Below are 21,212 nucleotides of genomic sequence, written 5' to 3'. Positions count from 1 at the left end.
CTTCAGGTTTGTCAGTTATTGCAGAATATTTAATGTCATGTTCTAAAGTAAGTGTGTGTGTGTGTCTGTCTTTGTTTCATAGGCAGATATCTTCACCAGGGTTCTTCAGAGTGAGGAGTATGAGGAGAACGAAGACAAGACTGTCATGGCCCTTGGCCTCCTTAGCACCATCGACACCATACTCACTGTCATGGAGGACCACAAAGAGGTCTCAACACACATTCACATACACGCAAAATAACTTGCTACATTATTTGTCTTGTAATATTTGATACTTAATTTCAGATCACTCAGCAGCTGGAAGGGATCTGTTTGCAGGTGATCGGCCTGGTCTTGCAGAAGCCCATCATAGGTATGGCAGGTGTGTGAGAGCTGCTAATTACTTTATCACAGATTTACTTAATTAATTAATTTGCTTCCTGAAATGCTGCTATGATCCTGTCAGGCTGCTTCCATCACAAATACAAGTAATATTCCTGTTTCCTTACACAGTAAATTTTACGTGGCTGATTTGAATTACAGGTATGATCCTGCGATGTAACCCAAAGGTTGCGACAGTTCTCAAAACTATAGATTTTACTTACTTGCTTGTTCGCAGACTAAAAACGTTCACATTTTGTTACTGACGGGAGACGCTTGAAGAACTGCTACTGAGTGCGAAACAATGGTCATGTGACAGGAGGCAGCCAAAAACTTATCAACCAGCTGTGTTTCTCTACTGGGCCTGATCTACTAAGATCCCAAATAAAGAGTGCTAAATTGCATGTGCATTATTACCGATTGCACGTTTGGTTGGTGGGCGTTTTGCAGGTGATCTATTAACAATAATTGCGTAAATGATAACAGGTGCAAACATGGTAGAGGCAGTTGTATTTAAATGAGTGTTTTGTGTGCTTTACTGGTTTCTGCTATGGAGCATTATGGAGAGCAGAGTGACCGCAAGCGCAAAGCGAAATTTAATGCCATGGAATTGGAGGTGTTAGTAGAAAATGCAAACCAAAAATGTAGTTGAGCTCCAGCAAAGGAATATTAACATAACTCAAAGAAACGCGATATGGTAGAGTATCTGCGAGAATGCTGTGGGTAAAACTAAAAGAACTGTTGAAATTAAGAGAATATGCTTCTGTCAATCCAAACATGCTAACACAAGCAGAAAAACCTGTTCTCTCCGTCTTCTACCATGCCGTGTCGTCCTCACTACAATAACTGCAGCCATCTGTGCGCAATGCTGTGCCAATTAGCACCTACCTTTCAAGTGTATTAAAGGGGACATAGCATGCAAATTCCACTTTGTTAGTGCTTCTACAGGTTAATGTGGGTATCTGGCATGTCTACCAACCCAAAAACTCTGGGAAAAAAACACTCGCGCGTTTTGTTATGGTTCCTCTAAGTCAGAAACGTCATGCTTGAGTGACTCGAATGAGCTTCCTGGGTTTTGTGTCGTAACAAGGCACTGGAAGTCTCCCTACATGGCCTTGGACCACCCCCACCTCATCCCCCGTCCCCCCACACTCGTTATGCCGGGTTTACACCGGACGCAGCGAGGCTGCGAGGCCGCCGTTCCCAAGCACGCAGCCACCTGGCTGTTCACACGGGACGAGCATTTCTCCGCGCTGGTCAGCCCGCGATTCACTCACATGTGGCATTTGTCTGGATCGTTGGGACTGGGAGGCTGCAGCAGTTGCTCGGGCGCGACCGCTCGCTCTCCCATGCGTGAGCTGGAATTTGTGTCAACGCCACACAGCCAGCAGTGTGGAAGACTTCCGCAGTGTTCAGCACTACTGTAACACTGGCACAAACACACAGAGCCCCCCCACTCGTTACGTCAGGGTTACACCGGAAGCACCGCTGCGAGGCAGCGCAGCGCCGTTCTCAAGCGCGCAGCCGCCTGGCTGTTCACACGGGACGAGCATTTCTCCGCGCTGGTCAGCCCCATAGACTGTATATATAAGGTCAGCCCGCGATTCTGCTTTCTCCGCTTGTTGTTGTGCCCGTTGAATGTCGGGGTTCGGGGGTAAATGATGGTCTTCATAGCCCCCTCTCTTTCTCTCTCTGTCTGTCTGCTTGTGTGCTTGTAGTGGATGGGCAGAGGGGGACATTTAATTATGTGATTGGGGAAATTAAAACTCCAGGACAACAGAAGGGGAATACAAAGTATGGGATGCATATTTGATAATTTATATCATATAAAATATGTAATTTATATCGTTTAAAATCATGGGGGGAGAGGGGAGAGGGGGGAGGGGGGAGGGGGGAGCTGGCTCATTAGCATTTAAAGGAACAGGCACTCAAAACAGGTCACTCTGTGGAGGGCTGTTTTATACAGGGTAAAAAGGGTGCTGTTTTAAATGATCCTTGTGGTATTTTGACCAAAGTATGTTACAGACATTTCATTAAGACCCCAAGGAACCATATCAACTTGTGGTAAAATGGGCATACAATGTCCCCTTTAAATATAGACACAGTCACAATCACTGCAATTACTTTGATGCTTTTTTTAGCATGTGCTAAATTAAAGTATTTGCGTCTACTCCTCCCAATATTTTGAGCACTCGGGTAGAAATGCCCGACATTGCATATTCATTAAGGCAAACGTATTAAATGGACAGTGCGTTATTCTGCGTGCAATCCTCAGTGTGCACAGTTAATAGATCAGCTTTCATGTTTTCTGGTGGGCGCAAACCTTTAGTAGATCAGGCCCTTCTGATTCCAGAACAGTACTGTGTCTCAAAGGATCTGATTTTGCCTATTTGCATTCATTTTTAATTCACGCCCTCTTGTGGCGCCAGTGGGTCATTGTCTCGTTTGTGTTATCTTGTTGTGGATGTGTGTGCATCCGTATTGAGGATCAATCCTGGGATCTCTGATTGTGTGAGTACTTGTCAAGCTGAAGTTGACTGTTCTGAGATCACTGGTCACTGGTCCACCGCACAAAAAGTGTCTGTGTATGTATGTATGTATGTGTGTGTAATCCTAGTAATTGGAGTGATTTTCCCTGGGGGGTTGGATCATTCTTACTCTGATAATGTCAGGTCAAGTAAATGTTTCTTTCAGAAATCTAGAACACACTCAAATACACACAGTCACAGCTGTGAGGTTTACCCCATATTACATGGCAAGAGGAGTAGGAGCTGAAAACATCAGTGAAGTTTCCAGGTACATTACAGTACCTCTACAACTGCTACCAGTTTATATACTACTTGAGATGTGTTTTCCTCCTGTGATGACACATTGTAAAGTCGAGACACATTTTGCAGTAAAATGTGGTCATTGAAGCCTCTCAAATGTCCAAATGGAGCACTTTTATACGTAGAATCCAAACAGTCAATCAAATTTTATTTGTATAGCCCATATTCACAAATCACAATTTGTCTCATAGGGATTTAACAAGGTGTGACGTCCTCTACCCCTAACCCTCAACAAGAGTAAGGGTAAAAAGAACGTAGATGGGTAAGGGTAAGCCACATTTGAGGGATCCCTCTCCCAGGACGGACAGAAGTGCAATAGATGCCACGTGTAAAGGAGAACATCAGAAAGATAAGGGTATTTGCAGCATTGACAAACAGAGTGGTTTAAGAAAAGTCCCTGAATTCTTCATGATTAACAAGAGGTGTCCAACTTCCTATTTAACTATTCAAACTGTTACCCCTTGTAGCTCCAGTACCCAGTTGATGGACATTGTTTATATCTCAGCTCCTCTCTTAAAGCTAAAGTGGGGAACATCTATAAAGATAGCTCCTTGACACATGTACTATAACTTTCACAGCTTCTCTGGCTCCACCTACAGCTCATAAAGCAATTTTCAAGAATCGCTCACATTTCTAAACCATCAATCTGAACCAGCAGAAGTGTCTGAGCACTTGTCAATCACTGCTTGTGCACAGTGATGTTACTTAAAGTGATGTTGCAATTTTCACTAACATGAGCAAGTTCTTCACAGTAAGGCCGCTGGTTAGAATAATTTTATTTGTAAGTTGTGAATTGGCCAGGTATAGTTAGGTTTCCTTACACATAGAGGAATGATTCCAATCAGTTTCCCACAGTGATTATTACAGACTTTAAATTGGGGGAAAGAAAAAAGAGTTATGCCTGAACTATACATAATATTGGCATCCATACTTGAATAGTCAGATTATGAGTTGCCATTAATTAGATTTTCGGTGTGGTTTCGAATCCAGCCCTTAAAGGGTTGATGATCTTGGTTTCCATTGACCATTTTCCATATACAATGTACAACAGTAAAGATTTTCAACATGCATAATTCGTTCATCAAGATCTGATGTGGGATTTAAGTGTTCCCTTAATTGTTTTCAGCACTGACATTGTCAATGTGTGTGAACATTATATTAGCAGCCCTGTCTTCCCTCTCTGCAGAGTTCTATGAGGAGATCCTCTCTCTGGCATTTGGCCTCACCTGTCAGACCATTTCTCCCCAGATGTGGCAGCTACTTGGCATCTTGTACGAGGTCTTCCAGCATGACTGCTTCGATTACTTCACAGGTGCCTCACACACCTAGTTATGTTACTAACAGTACACAGAGTGTAATCCAGTATCACATACACTGAGCACAATCAGTTTTAACGGTGTACCTGTACAGTAAATTTTACTTTTTGCATGATGATACACCATCCCACAAAAATGATAACACTATTAATGATAATATGCATTTGTGTTTCAGATATGATGCCTCTTTTGCACAACTACATCACTGTGGATACAGACATGCTCTTGTCTAACCCAAAACACTTAGAGGTCATTTACAGCATGTGCAAAAAGGTCAGACAACAGACGTTTTGCTGTTGCATAAAATCTGAACAAAGATCCACTGTCTCCAGCAGTGCTACTTAGCCATGACTGCTCAACTATTTTTTTAACTTTGACCTGTAGGTGCTGACCATAGATGCAGGTGAGGATGCAGAGTGTCATGCTGCCAAACTGTTGGAGGTCATCATACTGCAGTGCAGAGGCAGAGGCATCGACCAGGTCAGAAATGACTCCAAACATTACAGACTTTCATATAATTAATCAACAGAGTGACTGACATTCAAATATTCTACATTTAACACAGCAGTTCCCAATATTCTCTGTCTAATATACCCTCACAATTTACACTAAGCATCATGTTCCAAATGTGTTAATTTGACTTCATTGTAAACACAATGCTTTTTTGCACAATTTGATATAAAGTTATGCATCTATTTTTGTAACTATGTATCCACTATTTTTACTTTCTTTCACCATGTATCTGTTTTACGAATTTATTCATTATCGACTTAATCTTTGGATATATTTCTTTATGTTTTCTGGAAACTGCAAAGCATCCTATTGAAGTACAAGTTACAGTTCGGAATCACTTATTTAACATATAAAGAATTCTGAATCTTATTACTGGAAAAAAATATAGGTTGTGGAAGGATTTGTACGTGCATGTAAAATTCTCCAGCCATTTCATATTTAGCTGACTTAATGCATCCTATTAGCCAAAATATTTTTGCCTGTAAGAGACAATGGCGAGAAAGACAAGAAAATATATATCAATTTGTCTGATCATCTGTAAGTAACTTTTTGCTCTCTGTCTCTCAGTCAGTAAAAACTGTAAAAGAAATTGTGGGCCCTTTGTGGGCTAATAACTATGGTCCAAACATGTATGAAAAGACCCAAAATTAACACAGTAAGCAGATTACCTGATCACTATAACCAAATTATTTAAAAAGCATTTGTATAGGAACGATTCTTTCCCAGGCTTTTTGATCCATATAAACAGTTGATCACTATATTTGTAATCACTATATTCATGGTTACACACGGTTTCCACTGTAATAACAAAAGATGGAGTTTAGTGATGTAAAGAAGCAGCCTGGGATTATGGGAGTTTTCTTCATTGTTTCAACTTTCATTTTTAAAAACCGCCAAGATCTAAAAAGACTGAAGTTTGTGTTCATTCTGAATCTTTGAGTGAGCTTTGTCCTTCTAATCTAATCTGGGTGAAGAGCAATCCCATTCAAATTGAACTAGCACCAAAATGTTCAAATTGGAACACTAAAATGTTTATTTTGGTCTTTGTTTTAAATAAACCCCACAGATATTGGTCCTTTCTGACAAAATAACTTAATAATATCATGTCATGGCTGTTGATCTCTAATAGCTATCTTCCTAAAAAGCCTTACCTGACCTGAAAATAACAGGGGGGCAAAGCTTCACTCTTTCACATAAGCTTGAATATTTAACTATAACTGCAGTGACTGGAATCAAAATGTGAAATATTTAACCTGGCTATGAGACACATTACATTGTTGGGAGGTCTGTTGGATGGGATTGTTGCGCACACTGCTTGTAACTTAACATTGTGAACAGTGTCTGTACACAAACCAAATACAAAACTGGAGGGTATTACCCAACAAAAGTGATTTGTATAAGCCTGATTTATCTGTGTTTCCCCACTGCAGTGCATCCCTCTGTTTGTGGAGGCAGTGCTGGAGCGTTTGATGAGAGGGGTGAAATCCAGTGAACTGAGAACCATGTGCCTTCAGGTGGCCATCGCTGCTCTTTACTACAATCCAGTGCTGCTCATACACACTCTGGACAACATGCACTTCCCACACAACCCGCAGCCCATTACTGCACACTTCATCAACCAGTGGATGAATGACACAGAGTTCTTTCTGGGGTAAGAATGAGGCTCCTTCTGTTTTAACACATTATGGTAGATCATTAGATGGTACCTCAAACACTGAGGTACTTAGGTTATAGAGGGAGAGACATGAGGGTAAAAGGAGGAGCATGTTGGTATTGTATAAACAACTAAGGGTAAAATATCATAGTATGCCCCCCTCAACACATAGGAGGCAGTTGAGGTATTAACTCAAAATCAGATTCTGACAAAAAAATGACATGCATGTCATGGCACAAAATAGGTGGTGACATAGTAACAACTTTTGCTCTCAATCCCTAATCAATCAGAGAGTTGATTCAAAGGCTTGTTTTTGTACTATAGACTCCTTTCTCACAACTGACTACAAACTGTCACAACTCATTGGTGAACCAGTTTATTAGGGCGGAAAGTAGTAGTAGTTATTTATATTAGTAACTGAACTGTAGACCAATTGCATAGCTGAAAAAAACTGCCAACATCCCAAATTTATCTCTTTACATTTTTTTAGTTCAACCAAAAATCCAAGACAAGAGATGAAGACATATGATCAAATAAAATCTTCACATTAGAAAAAGAAGATCAAGAGGACTTTTTTCTGTTAATCAATTACTCAACTAATGATTTCAGCAATTTGTTTTCTGTCGTCTTGTTTGAAAACTGTTGCCCATTCACACCTCCTGCAAATACGTAGCAACGTTAGCAATCATTTACAGCTGGGTTTCTGTCCACCAGACAGATGCAAGTCTGACACTCGCTCTCTTTTTGGTCAGTGTTTGGTCTCCACTTGTCTCTTTTGGTCATTAGCTGTTGCCTCAAAATAAGAAGTTCCTAAATTGGAATCTGACCTAATGGTCTTGAACTTTTTTGTGTTCTGTTTTGTTCTGTTCTATTCTGTTCCTCTATTCTGTTGTGTTTGTATTGTGTCTTTAGCAACAATGAACAGGATAAGATTTAGCAAATGAGCTTAGGCTACAGATGCTGTCGTACGTCATTGGTTGATGCCATGTACTTGACAAATTTACAAGTAATGTAATTACGTACTACAACAAGGTTGTAATCATAAGCTGCCTTCAGACATGCACTGAACTCCGGAGATCCTGTGCACTTTCTCCAGCGGATGTGTGAACACATATGTCTAAGTGAGAGCCCCTGGACTTTCTGTGAACGTAATCCAGCCAGCCCCCAGTATTAAATCCACAGAAAGGAAGGGCAGGTGTGAGAACACAGCAGGAAATCCTCCTCAGGATTCACTGCGAGGGAGTGGGGGTCTTCTGAAAATGAAAAAGACAAAGTGAAAACAAAAACCTGCGGATGAAAAAGCGGAGCCATAAACTTATAAGACACCAAAGAAGATGTTGAGAGAACTTTTTAAGATAAGAGCCTACGCCAGTGTCGATGTGCTGGAGACAAAAACATGTGATCTCTGCAGCAGAATTAATACGTTACATCCTGCCTCTGCATGTTACACCACCCCTCTCCTGATAAAAGAGAATCTCCTGCTGCGTTGTGCATGTGTGAAAGGCAACATTTGCAGAAAGTTCAGGACCAATTCAGACATCCTCTGGAGGTCATGTCTGAAAACAGCAATAGTGGACAACTCTGCTAACAATGCTGGATTAGTCATTAATCTTTGTGTGTACTTTTGCACCTATTCTTACTTACTGTACTATTTAGTCAGACAATAGTCAGTTTTCAGAGATCAGGGAAAGAAGCAAAGGGGGGAAATTAAATGGAAAACTCGTCATTAAAAACAGACAAGGACCTCTGGGATCCATACAAGTAGATACTGTTCTTTTAGATACTGTAGATACAGTTCTTTTGTGTGGCTTATATACAAGTTTGAATGATTTACTTCACAGATATTTTTTTTTTAATACATTGCAAGTTGGCTATTTCAGAGGTGTGTTGAGCAATCGACACAATCTTCAGACCCAAGTTCACAACTCTTCTTGAACTTCAGTTCAGTATAAGGCATTGCAGCAACAAATTGTAATTTTTCTTTGTAGTCAAATAGCTAAAGAGAGAGTCATTATATGAATGTTGTTGCCATGACAGACATGCAACGCCTGTGAATGTCTGTCAGTCCGATATGGTGAAATAAAAATAAACAAATTATGCAAATGATCTGGTGGCCCAGATATTATTGCTGGCGGGCCTCAGGCTGCCAGTAGCCGACCACTGTTGTTGGTCATCTGAGGACGTGGAAGAAGAGATGTTCAACTTGGTCCGCAGACTGCTAAGGCCCCTTTCTCATTAACTGCAATTTGCTGTTTGCCTGTTTATTCAAATTTGAATGATATTGAATGTATCATGTGTCCAAATCGCACCAAAGTGGACACTGCACATCTTTGGGCCCGTAATAATACACATGATAAGTGTGAAGCTGATAAGATGAATGGTTCTTAAGATATGTGTTCCACATACAAACTGAAAGACAGAGATTTGTGGAATTGCGAAATAGAAGAAGATGTCTGTGTGCATTCTCTCTACAAGTAAGATGAACATATTAATATCATGGTCTGCTGTGTCTGTGTGAAGTACAGAGCTGGAGTCAGGATAAGGTTAGCCTAGCTTAACACTACTTTTAGAATGGGAAACAGCTAGCCTGTAATGCAGCCAATAGCACCTCTACACAAACTTACAAACACTTATTGTCTCAACTATGTCTAAATATAAGTGTACCAACACAACCTATGGGTTAAGTGCTATAGAACAATTTTTCCGCAAACAAAAACGGTGAAGTTGTCTTGTTTGGCACCATAGCACATATTACCAAAACCTGTGCTCACTGACCATATTTGCCAACAAATACTATAGCTGGAGATGTTGCTCTGATGGTAAATGATAAAGATAGTTCAGAATGTGAGATATGCATCTTACGCAAATTAGTGAGCTTTAAAATTGTTGTCCCGTACGTCTTATTCTAAAACAGAAAGCAAATAAGAACATTTCCTTAAATATAAGGTCTGGGCGGGTCATCCTCTAACCAGAAGGTTGGCAGTTTGATCCCAGTCTTCTGGCAAGACACTGAACCCAAATTGCCCCTTCTCATAGAGAAAGTGCTGCACATAAATGCACTGAATGAATGTGTGTGTGAATGGTAAAAACTGAAAAACGCTTAGAGTGGTCGTCTACTACTTCTTTTTTGTTCGGTTTATTGGTGGGTGGCAACCAACATCATCATGCATCTAGACTAGATAACATTTACCATTTCTTCTTCTTCTTCTATGTTCAGTTTAATGGCGGGTGGCAACCAACGTTAAGGTGCATTATCGCCATCTACTATATCCTCTTCCTCTTTTCTCTGTTCTTCTTCCAAGGGTCCATGGTTCCCTCTACTTCTTCTTTGTTCGGTTTATTGGCGGGTGGCAACCAACGTCAAGGTGCATTACCACCATCTACTGTGTTCTTCTTCTTCTTTGCTATCTCATCCAACGTCGAGGTCTTCCCTCTACTGAAGGGTTATTTACCATTTAAAATAGTCACTTAATAAAGGTCTGATGTTTTCCTCATACAAAAGAGAGGCTTGTTTGATCTACTTTACAAAGACATTCATTTATTTAATGCAACTAAGTATCACACATGAAATCCTTCATCTATTATTGTCTCTATTATTTTATCTGAAGCGGTCCATGAATCAACAGTGGCGTTTGAAAATAGTAATCTTTTGTCAGCTTTGTTTTATTATTTTGGTTAATTCCATGTGAAATCCTAACATGTGTTAGGAAGTTTTCATTTGGCTTCTTAGCGCCTCTAGATACCTTGAAACTAGATTGTCAATGTTCTGTGGATTCTTTAAAAAATCTTTGAGAACTTTTAGGAATACTGATACTGTCACTTACCCTCAGCCCCATTCTCTCTCTGCCTTCCTTTCCCTTATACACACCTCAGGCTTCATGACCGGAAGATATGTATCATCGGCCTGAGTGTGCTGATGGAGCTGCCCAGCCGACCAGCAGTGCTTGATGGTGTTGCTGCCCAGATCATCCCCTCCATCCTGCTCCTTTTCCTGGGTCTCAAGCACCTTCACACCTCTCGCCTCATCAACAAACCAGATGTGCTGGCCCACACAGGGCCCCAAGATGAAGACCAGAATGGTGAGAAAAGAGGATTGGCTTGGGTATAATATTGAAATTCGATTTTCTGATTTGATCAGTGGATCGGACCCTCAACTTCTCAGATCTTGATTCAGTTCCAATCGCAAATTATCTTCAGCATATCTACTTTCCTAACCCGAAAGTCTCTACTTCACTTCAAGTCAAGTGTAAAAGAATTGGATTTCCAAAACCTTGTCTACTGCTCATATAGCAGCCTGATATATTAACTTAGTTCTACGGTGATGGCTAAGGGTTCCTCCTGTGGCTTGTTTTTTAAGGTTAATTCATTTCACTGCATTAAATGGTTCAGAATGTATATGGCTACCGTACTCTACTTCTCTCACCTCACATTTTCTATCATCTTATATCTGTATTGTCAATATCCACATTAGCACATACTTCTTTCCAGTGACATCTATCCATCCATTCATCCATCCTTAATAGAACAGCTTAAATTATCTGCCAGTCAAAGCTGAACGTGCTGTGATTTGAAATATGCTTTCAGTTATGAGTGAGGAATGTAAAATGACAATGTTGAGGAGCAAATTCTAAGCAGTATAACAGGTTTACCCAATTGCCATACCTTTCTAATATTAAAGTTGCATTTTCACCAGTAATATGTCTATTTCAAAACCTGGGGGAAGGTACTCAACTGGATGGCAAAGAGTTAAACTCCAACAAGACAAACTCGGGAATTCATGCACAATTTTAAACAATTTTTAAAAACTCTGTTTTTAAAAATTATGTTTCACCCTTTTCTGTTTGTTTGTGTTTGTTTGTTTGTCAGCAGGATTATGCTTTTTTGGTGAAAAGATTAGGCATGGGCCAGGAAAGAACTCATTACACTTGACAAATTTTGTATTACTTCCTTTAACATTGCGAGATAAGTTGTTTTTGGAATTTTTTACAGATTTCACAGGGAATAATGCATGGATTTAAGCGGGGAGAAATCTGGCATATTAAATCAATAATTTGTATATTTTTTCTATTTTACTTTCAATGTCTACATATTCGTAAAAATGTTTATGGTTAAACTGCAAAATGACAAGTCAGAATTAAATCTCTTTGTCAGTTTATTTATTCTCCGTAGAGGAAATTCACAAATGACACAGCAGCACAAGAAATTAGCAGCACAAGGGGAAAAATATGAATGAAAATAGAAACACTATACACATAAAAGTAGAAATAATGTCATATATACACAAGACTGTTTTTTCAATAATGTGCGATATAGAGATAGGACTCAAAGTTGTGTTCTTGTGCAATTTGTCCATTCGTTGTAATATATAGACAAAATGTGCAGAAGTTCTTTCCGGAAATATAGATGTCCGTGTTTGACTGTAGGTGATGTGGCGTTGTGCAGTCTAATGGCTGATGGCCCAAAGGAGCCCCCCCAAGTGCTTTTAGTCATGTGTCACTGGATTAGTCTGGCTAAATGTGCTCCTGAGCCCCCTCAGTTCAGCAGAGAGGGGATGAGAGGGGTTGTCCATGATGGATTTTCAGTCACACAGTCCCATTCCATTCCCACCACGGAGCTGGCCTTCGTCACCAGCAAGTTTGTTGGTGCCACAGCTTCTAATGCCACCTCCCCAGCACACCAGAGCAAAGAAGATGACACTGGCCACTACAGACTGGTAAAATATCTGTAGCAGCCTAGTGCACACATTGAAAGACATGAGCCTCCTCAGAAAGAATATCCTGCTCTTTCCCATCCTTTAGAGGGCCTCAGTGTTGTCTGACCCATCCAGTTTGTTATTAAGATGCGCCCCCACCCCTATTCACCATCTCCAACCCTCGTCCATTAATCACAACATGGATGGGGGATCTCCTTCTACATTGGAAGTCCACTTCCATCTCCAGTTTTCCTGATGTTGAGCTGCAGGTGATTTCTTCCACACCTTCCTACAAATCTCCCATCTAGGTCTCTGTGCCCCTCCTACTTGTCATGCAGCTGACGATGGAGGAGTTGTCTGAGAACTTTTGTAGGTGGCATGTTCCTGGTTTGTAGCAGAACTCTGAGGTGTAAAGGGTGAATAGAAATGGTGACAGGACAGTTCCTTGGGGTGTGCCTGTGTTGCTTACTTCACGTCTGACAAGTAGTCCTACAGCCTGACATACTGCGGCCTGTCAGTGATCCATGTCACAAGGTCTCAGTCCACCTGCATCACAGAGAGCCTCTGGGCCAGCCTGTGTTGCTGAACAGTGTCAAATGCACTGGAGAAGTCAAAGAACATAATCCTCAAGGTGCTTTGTGGCTTCTCCAGGTGTGTGTATGCTCTATGAGGCCAGTAAGATGATGGCATCATCGACCCCAATGTCAGCCAAAGTCACTTGGAGCTCTGGGACAGCCCTTCTTGGGTACAGGGACAATGCAGGATGTCTGCCAGATCTTGGGCACCTTTTCCAGCCTTAGCAAGAGGTTGAAGAGATGTGTCAACACACCTGCCAGCTACTCTGCGCACACCTTGACCACCTGCGGGTTAATGTTGTCCAGTCCTCTGGCCTTGTTGATCCTAGTTCTGGTGAGTTGTTGTCTCACCTGGCTGGTCCTAATTTTTGGGGTAGTTTGGGGTGTGGTGGGGGACAGACTGGGGGTGGTGTGAGGAGTTGGAAGGGGGGAGCTGAGAGGAGGGTGGTCGGGGTTGAGGAAGGTATGAGAGAAAGGGAAGGTTAGAGAAGGGAGGTAGGGGTTGATGGTGATGGGCCGTTGATGGGTTGTTCACCAGTGTCTCTGGAGTCAAGGTGTCTGCTGCGGGGAGCTGTGGAGTTGCTGTCACAGGGAGGGGGGTAGCTGAGGTGAGAATGGGGACATGAGAGGAGGTGGAGGGAAGATTGTCCCGTGTCGGTGAGTCAAACCTGTTAAAAAACAGGAATAAATCAGGAATAAATGCCATTTATATATATTTGCCAATATGTCTTTCGGAATTTGTTTTGCTTCTTTTATATCATTATTGGAATTGGCCCCCATAACCAGTGGCGGACTGAAACAATAATTCAGGCCGGGAATTTGACTCCATCCCAGGCTACTGCCCCCCTGTTCACTTAACCCACCAGACCACTAATCCTGTAGTAGGCTTAACCTATTTGTTAATGTAACGGGTACCAGATTAGTTATGAATTTGGCCTTTATGTTCCTCTGGGAGGAAATTTCTCCAGATTACAAAATACCCCAAAAATGTGACTGACCAACAAGTAATCTTCCTGAATACTGAGTTTTCAAGGTATACTGTAGCTATTGGTGAACCCTCAAAAACTGATTAGGAATTCACCAATCATAATATCATAGCACATACAGCTCAAATATTTAAATGTTTATATTTATTTTCAACACACAGAGAGAGAGAGTTAACATAAGCTACAACAATTTAAATAGGTAAACATTTTTAGATTACAACTTTCACTCACTGAAAAAAGCAACCCATATTTTCCAGTTTAGCCTGCTATTCAAATTCACCCAATTTGAATAGCACCCAAATTTCTTTATGCTTAAGACAACAGACAATAACATTGATATTGTAGTTTAGGGTACGGTAAGACCTATCCTACAGCACAGTCCATAAAACTGAAAATCTGAATTCCTGGTCAAATTTGGGACTAGAAAAATATTGTATCTCCATATCTAAATGATTGTGTTAGCTTGTCATATTCTAAGATTTTGCTTTTTTGCTTTTTTAAAACTTCAAACGTTATGTTTTAAATAATTTTTGGATCCCCATTAAATTTATTTAATGATAGCTAGGTAGCCATACTGAGTATGTCGTGAGTGTTTTATTAAGTGTTTATGACTGACCTGCTGCTCCCTTACTGGCGAATGCGTCTGTAATTTTACTGTATTTTGCTGCTTCTGCAGCCAAGGCTTTTCTTTTTTTCCTCCTCTCTGTCTCTGCTCCACCTTTCCTTATCTGCTGCTGACTGCGGTCCATTTTGACTGACGTCACCTTCAGAACTCAGCTCACGCTGAGATCTCCACTGGGCTCAGTGCAGGGGCACGCAGGGCTTTCCACTACGCGGTGCGGCAGAGGTTCATGCTGCACTGCTGCGTTGTGAACACTGTGATTGGGCCTGAGTTCAGCGTTCATCACAGCTTTGCTCGGCGGTTTTTCATGGCGCAAGTCAGCAGGTCAGAACAAGCGCCAGGCAACCGGGAAATATCTCGGTGCTCCCGATGGCCAGTCCGCGCTTGCCCATAACCTATATCACTCAGGCTCTACTAGCAAAAGTGCTTTAATGAGGAATTATAATACAATGGGGTGGTCATCATTTGGTTGCTCCACCTTAGTTAGCTTAGCTAAGTAGCTCTAAAAGCTACCAAGATGGTGGCAAAAGAAGTATTTGCAAGTGACATTGTAATTGTGGTAAATTCCTCTGACATTTGTCAAAATTAGAAAGCAGTTTCAGTGACAAGAATGAAAATGACTAGTTTGATGACAATTAGTTATCAAGCTAGCTCCCTAGCTTAGCCGTAAGCTACTGAGATATCGAAAATTCTGAAAGAGAGTCTAGTATTTTAACATACACTCACCGGCCACTTTATTAGGTACACCTTGCTAGTACCGGGTTGGACCCCCTTTTGCCTTCAGAACTGCCTTAATTCTTCGTAGCATAGATTCAACAAGGCGTGGTGTTTAAACGATGCTCAATTGGTACTAAGGGGCCCAAAGTGTGGCAAGAAAATATCCCGCACACCATTACACCACCACCACCAGCCTGAACCGTTGATACAAGGCAGGATGGATCCATGCATCCATGCATTAATGTTGTTTATGACCCTACCATCTGAAGTTCGCAGCTGAAATCGAGACTCATCAGACCAGGCAATGTTTTTCCAATCTTCTATTGTCCAATTTTGGTGAGCCTGTGCGAATTGTAGCCTCAGTTTCCTGTTCTTAGCTGACAGGAGTGGCACCCGGTGTGGTCTTCTGCTGCTGTAGCCCATCTGCTTCAAGGTTCGACGTGTTGTGCGTCCAGAGATGGTGTTCTGCATACCCTGGTTGTAACGAGTGGTTATTTGAGTTACTGTTGACTTTCTATCATCTCGAACCACTCTGCCCATTCTCCTCTGACATCAACAAGGCATTTTCGTCCACACAACTGCCGCTCACTGGATATTTTCTCTTTTTCGGACCATTCTCTGTAAACCATAGAGATGGTTGTGCGTGAAAATCCCAGTAGATCAGCAGTTTTTGAAATACTCAGACCAGCCCGTCTGGCACAAACAACCATGCCACATTCGAAGTCACTTAAATCCCCTTTCTTCCCCATTCTGATGCTCGGTTTGAACTTCAGCAAGTCGTCTTCACCACGTCTAGATGCCTAAATGCATTGAGTTGCTGCCATGTGATTGGCTGATTAGCTATTTGTGTTAACAAGCAATTGAACAGGTGTGCCTAATAAAGTGGCCGGTGAGTGTATATTTATAGGAAAGCGGTGAGTCAGTAAATCACAGGATTAGAAACTTATAGCCTGTAAAATGACAAATGGAAGAGGATACAGAAAACAAATATATATTTTTTTAATATATAAAAAGCAAAACAAAATAGCCTGCACACAGTCAAACTTTTTATTTCTTTAGTATTATCCCTGAGCCAAACTTAATAATTTATCTTTTCTTTACGCTTTTTCTATGTCCCTCGCTTTTCTTTCTCTAATCTTGTTTCATTTTGATTAATTATTGTCTTTATTATCATCATTCTTTTTTTTCTCTCCTAAATTCCTTAATCAGATGTATAATATTTATGTTATTTATGTTAGTTGCTGTTTTTTTATTTGTTATCAATTTGGGATGTTGAGTCTGCGGGTGTGGTGGGATCTGATCGGATGTGGGGATATACAGTGGTCATTGTAAAATGTTATGATATCTCCTCTTTCTTTTTTTTCTCTCCTTTGGAGAAGTAACTAATTACTACTGTAATTGAATTTCATTGTTGACGTTAAATTCTTTAATCTAAATGGGTATGTTTTGTGTTGGCAGAGGAGATTCCCAGTGATGAAGATGAGGTGAATGAGAACTGGAATGCCATGCAGCAGCAGTCCGGCACAGTGACAGGCCATGGCAGTGAGGATGATGATGAAGATGAATACTGGGATGAGGACTGCTTTGAGGGTACACCCCTAGAAGAATACAGCACACCACTCGACTACGACAATGGAGAGGACGAGTATCAGTTCTTTACCTCCGCACTGCTTGGTAAGTAATCATTCAAGCCATAAAAGTAGTAAAAGTGTTAATTGAACTTCCAGTTATGGCGACCTGCTAGGAAGACGCATTCACTAGGTGCTCCGCCACTTTCTGTTCTAAATCCTATTAGAGCAATCATTCATCAACAAATTGCTGTGTTATCTTTACGTTAATGAGTTAGGATGTCGACCGCAGCTGGAAAATCTGCTAAAAGCCATACAAAAACGCTGCAATCAAAACTACCGAACTTCGGATCATCCAAGCTAAACTCTGAAGCTAGCAAGAATGATGCTAACACTAGCTTAGCTCAAGCAATGCCGACTGATGAAAGCAGGAGGGAGCTAGATTGGAAAAAGTTCTGTCTGCCACAGCCAATAAGCGAATGTTTCGAACGTGTGGCACAAGCTGAAATAAGAATTTCAACCACCGAGGACAACATGAGCTCGATGCAGAACTCTTGAAGCTAAAAACAAGAGTCTGGAAGATAAAGTTTATAAAGTAGCACACCAACACTAAAGAGGGTTAAATGCAGTCTTTTATTAAATGCAAAGAATTGTATTCTCTATAATGGGCTGTAAGCCCGTAAACAATTCTTTAAAAGTTAGCTCCTGTTTCGTACTTTGCAGCGGAGATATGCTCTCATTCGTCTGTACTCTGTGTCTGCAGTTCACCGGAGTTCATTCCATCTTAATTTTGAATGAAGAGGTCTCACTCCCTATATTTTAAATTTAATTTATATTACTTTTTTCAACACTACATAGATTTCCGGTATGTTAGTCTAACCAGGGCTTAACGTACATTTCGTTAAGGTGGCTTATACAAAAGTTTGCAATCAAAACTTATATTTCTTCAAGAAACACACTTATTGGCAAGGGATGATATTAAAATACAGAGGAGATGGAGCATCTTTTTTCAGCATCTTTTTCAACACATGTCAGGGGTGTTATGATTCTAATTCATAGGTCATTACTGTTTCAGGTAACAAATCTAATTAAGGTTAAGACTGGTAGATACTTGATTGTACAAGGTACCCTTCTAACAGAAAAAATAAATTTTGTTAATATTTATGCTCCTAATAATGATGATCCAAGATTTTTCAAGGACTTGAATTGCATATTGGAACCAACAAAGGACCAGTCATCAGGCATAGATAAATCACATATTAAGAGCAGGGAAGTAATACTTAACTTTATGAATGAGCTAAACCTAAAAGATATATGGAGGGAATTAAAACCATGTGCTGTAGAATATTCATGCTACTTTAGTAGTCATCAATCCCACCCCTGTATAGATTACTTTTTAATATCAGCAAATTTGGTCTCAAAATTAAGGACTGCAACTACAATGGTATCCTTATTTCGGACCACGCACCAGTCTCAATGCTCTATGCAGATTCAAGGTTGACAAGAGACCCATCTAAATGGCGATTTCAACAAAAATGATTGTAGTTAGATGCTGAGAAAGCCTTTGATAGGGTCGAATGGCCCTATCTTTTTGAAGTTCTTAAATGCTTTAGATGTGGGGAATACTTTTGTAAGTGGATTAAACTGTTATTTAAGGAACCCTGTGCTGAAGTACTCACGAATAATACAATATCAAAACCAATTAAGATCCATAGAGGAATGCCGTCAAGGGTGCCCTTTATTGCCACTGCTGTTTATAATGGCCATTGAGCCTCTTGCCATAGCCGTACGATCTCATAAAGAGATAGCTGGTGTAACAATATAGGTCGAACTGATCATTATATTGCATTATATGCTGATGACGTTATTTTTTTCATTAAGCGGGAGAAATCCATACCAGCTGTGTTAAGAGTATTTCAAAATGTTGGTGATTTTTCAGGCTACAAAGTAAATGACTCCAAATCCTCTATAATGCTACTAAACTCCAAAGAGAGAGGTAATCCGTCCGCACAAGTTTCTCAGTTTAATGTTGGTAATCAAGTTACATATTTGGGTGTCTTCATTGTACCAAATATAGACGATGTGATCAAATCTAATTATGATTTTACCATGGAATCAATTACTAGTTTGATTAATAGATGCACATCCATGCCAACCTCTTTAATTTGAAAGATAAATATCTTGAAAATGAACATACTCCCCAAATTACTCTATTTCTTCCAGAACATCCCATTGCCTCCTCCCTCAGATCTATTCTCTAAGTGAAAAAAAGTTGTTCATAAATTGTCTGTGGAATAACAGACGACCCAGACTAAAGCTGTCTCTGCTGTACTTACCCTATGATAGAGGGGGGCTCCAGTGTCCTAATCCGGTACTGTACTATTGGGCAGCTCAACTAAGAACTATTATGTTTTACTTTACGAATGATAATTCTCCTGTCTGGAGAGATAGGGAATCTCAATCCCTAGAACTATCCTTTCCTGAATATATGTACTCAACCAGTCTAAAGAAACTCATAAGTATGTTATAAGTATGTAAATTATAATTTCATACCCGGTACAGCCGATAGTGGATTTAGGACTTGGTTGGATAAGGGGCTGCAGAAAATGCAGAATTTAAATAATGTTAAACTGATGTCATTTGAGGAGTTGTAAGTAAATACAACATTCCATGGACACACTTTTCAAATTTTTTGCAAGTCCGAAGTTTTATTGAAGCCACCCAAAAACAATCACTAGCTGTTCCTCCCTTTTCACCATTAGAGAAAACAGTTCTGAAAGACAGTACTGGGAAAAACATAATATCTAGTTTTTATGATTTACTCATATCTGGGTCCCCCAAATCTTCTGAAGCTAAACTCAGAGCTTGGAGAGAGGACTTACAGGACATTATTTCATTTGACGATTGGGAAAATGCAAAGCAGCTTAAACTCAAATAGAAAACACACATCTTAGGCTTTTACTATATAATTGGTAGAAAAATTAAATAAATTTAATAGCAATATTCCAGATTTATGCTTTAAATGTGGACAATCCAAGGGAACCTTTTTTTATTATGTCTGGGAATGTGATAAAATACAAAAGGTTCTGGGCAGAGGTAAAAGATATAATAGTTATTTTGTCGATACAATTAACAATGGAGCTCAAGCTTTTCATCTTAGGTTGCTATTCAAAAGAACATAAATAAAGGAAGGAAAAGCAAAAAATTTTGGATTTATGTTTGCTACAGGCAAAACAGATGATAGCACTATCATGGCAAAATGTATATAGACCAAGTACTTCTAAAAGGTAGAAAGAATTTCAATGCCCATCTGCTGGGAACAGAATGGTATCCTTGTAATTTGGTCAAATTAAAAGACACTGATAAGTAGTATCTATATAAAAAGCATTATAATTTAATTTGTATTTTCTTTTAAATTGTATATGTATGAGTGTATGTATAGATATGTGTATATATGTGTAACAAGGTGGGGGAGGGGTGTGCGTATTAAATTAATTTAGGGGGAAATGTTATTTTGTAAAAAGGGAGAACAATTATTCTTTTTAAAATCGGGTGGAGAGCAGCACAGTGCAATCAGGTAGCCTTACAATGGGAATACATTTCAAAAAAAATTATGACAATATTATAAAAACAATACTTAAAAACTGATAATCAATTTTTAGAACTAAAATAGTGGCGCTAACAACAAGTCTAAAAGAGGAAATATATAGAAGCTGTACTAAAATAACGCTGGAAAACGCATATCACGTGACTACTCGTGTACACTGTGCATGCGCTAACGTTGTAAACAGGAAGGCATACATGCACTGCTGTACACAGAAATTACTTGAATAATACCTTGTCTCCTATGGATTTAAGCAGTTGTAGAATTGTCAAATACAGAATTTAACTGCACAAGAGCTGTTAACAAAGATACAGTGTCAGCAACACTTGGAATGGATCATCCATGTCGCCTTCTCCACTAGTAGCTGAGGCAAATGCTGGTTGTTTTCTTCTGAAAGGGGGGCATGTGATAGGAGCCTGACGAATCAGCAAAGGCTACATCTTGACCTAAAGACCCAATCACCAAGCAGCTGTGAATCTCCATTTCACACACATTCTCTAAAAGACAAGACAAATGAGAGTAAATACTGAATACTGCTTTTGAACACTACTGAATACTTACTCATGCTAATAAAGCAAGTTGATTTTAGTGAGTGAGTGAGTGAGTGAGTGAGCTGCTTTTACACTATGTAATAATGTTCTCATTCATCAAAGTGATACTTAATGTGTTATGAATTTGGAAAACTCCCACTTTATTGGAAAGCACTGTTTTACTGGGAGGCTAGTAAGGGCTGGAAATGCATAGCAAAGGAGAAGACAGTGCACATAGCAGAAATGA

General features: G+C 40.1%; 1 protein-coding gene across 9 annotated transcripts in view; it reads left to right on the top strand.

The window, feature by feature from the left end:
- ipo8 (importin 8) overlaps positions 1-21,212 on the top strand; it is a 94,020-nt gene that overhangs the window by 67,569 nt on the left and 5,239 nt on the right. For 3 of the 9 annotated variants that reach the window (XM_035147957.2, XM_035147959.2, XM_035147955.1), the window contains 9 exons: positions 83-208; positions 286-361; positions 4,375-4,500; positions 4,680-4,777; positions 4,889-4,984; positions 6,448-6,668; positions 9,974-10,036; positions 10,545-10,750; positions 16,722-16,937. In XM_035147957.2, coding sequence (XP_035003848.1) covers positions 83-208; positions 286-361; positions 4,375-4,500; positions 4,680-4,777; positions 4,889-4,984; positions 6,448-6,668; positions 9,974-10,036; positions 10,545-10,750; positions 16,722-16,937 — 1,228 coding nt within the window. The remainder of the gene's footprint in view (positions 1-82; positions 209-285; positions 362-4,374; positions 4,501-4,679; positions 4,778-4,888; positions 4,985-6,447; positions 6,669-9,973; positions 10,037-10,544; positions 10,751-16,721; positions 16,938-21,212) is intronic. The other 6 variants (XM_035147960.2, XM_035147962.1, XM_047338630.1 and 3 more) reach the window with 3 other exon arrangements.

Source organism: Hippoglossus stenolepis, chromosome 22 (genome assembly GCF_022539355.2).
Source record: "Hippoglossus stenolepis isolate QCI-W04-F060 chromosome 22, HSTE1.2, whole genome shotgun sequence".
Taxonomy (NCBI): Eukaryota; Metazoa; Chordata; class Actinopteri; order Pleuronectiformes; family Pleuronectidae; genus Hippoglossus; species Hippoglossus stenolepis.
This window is presented reverse-complemented; position numbering and strand designations above follow the sequence as displayed.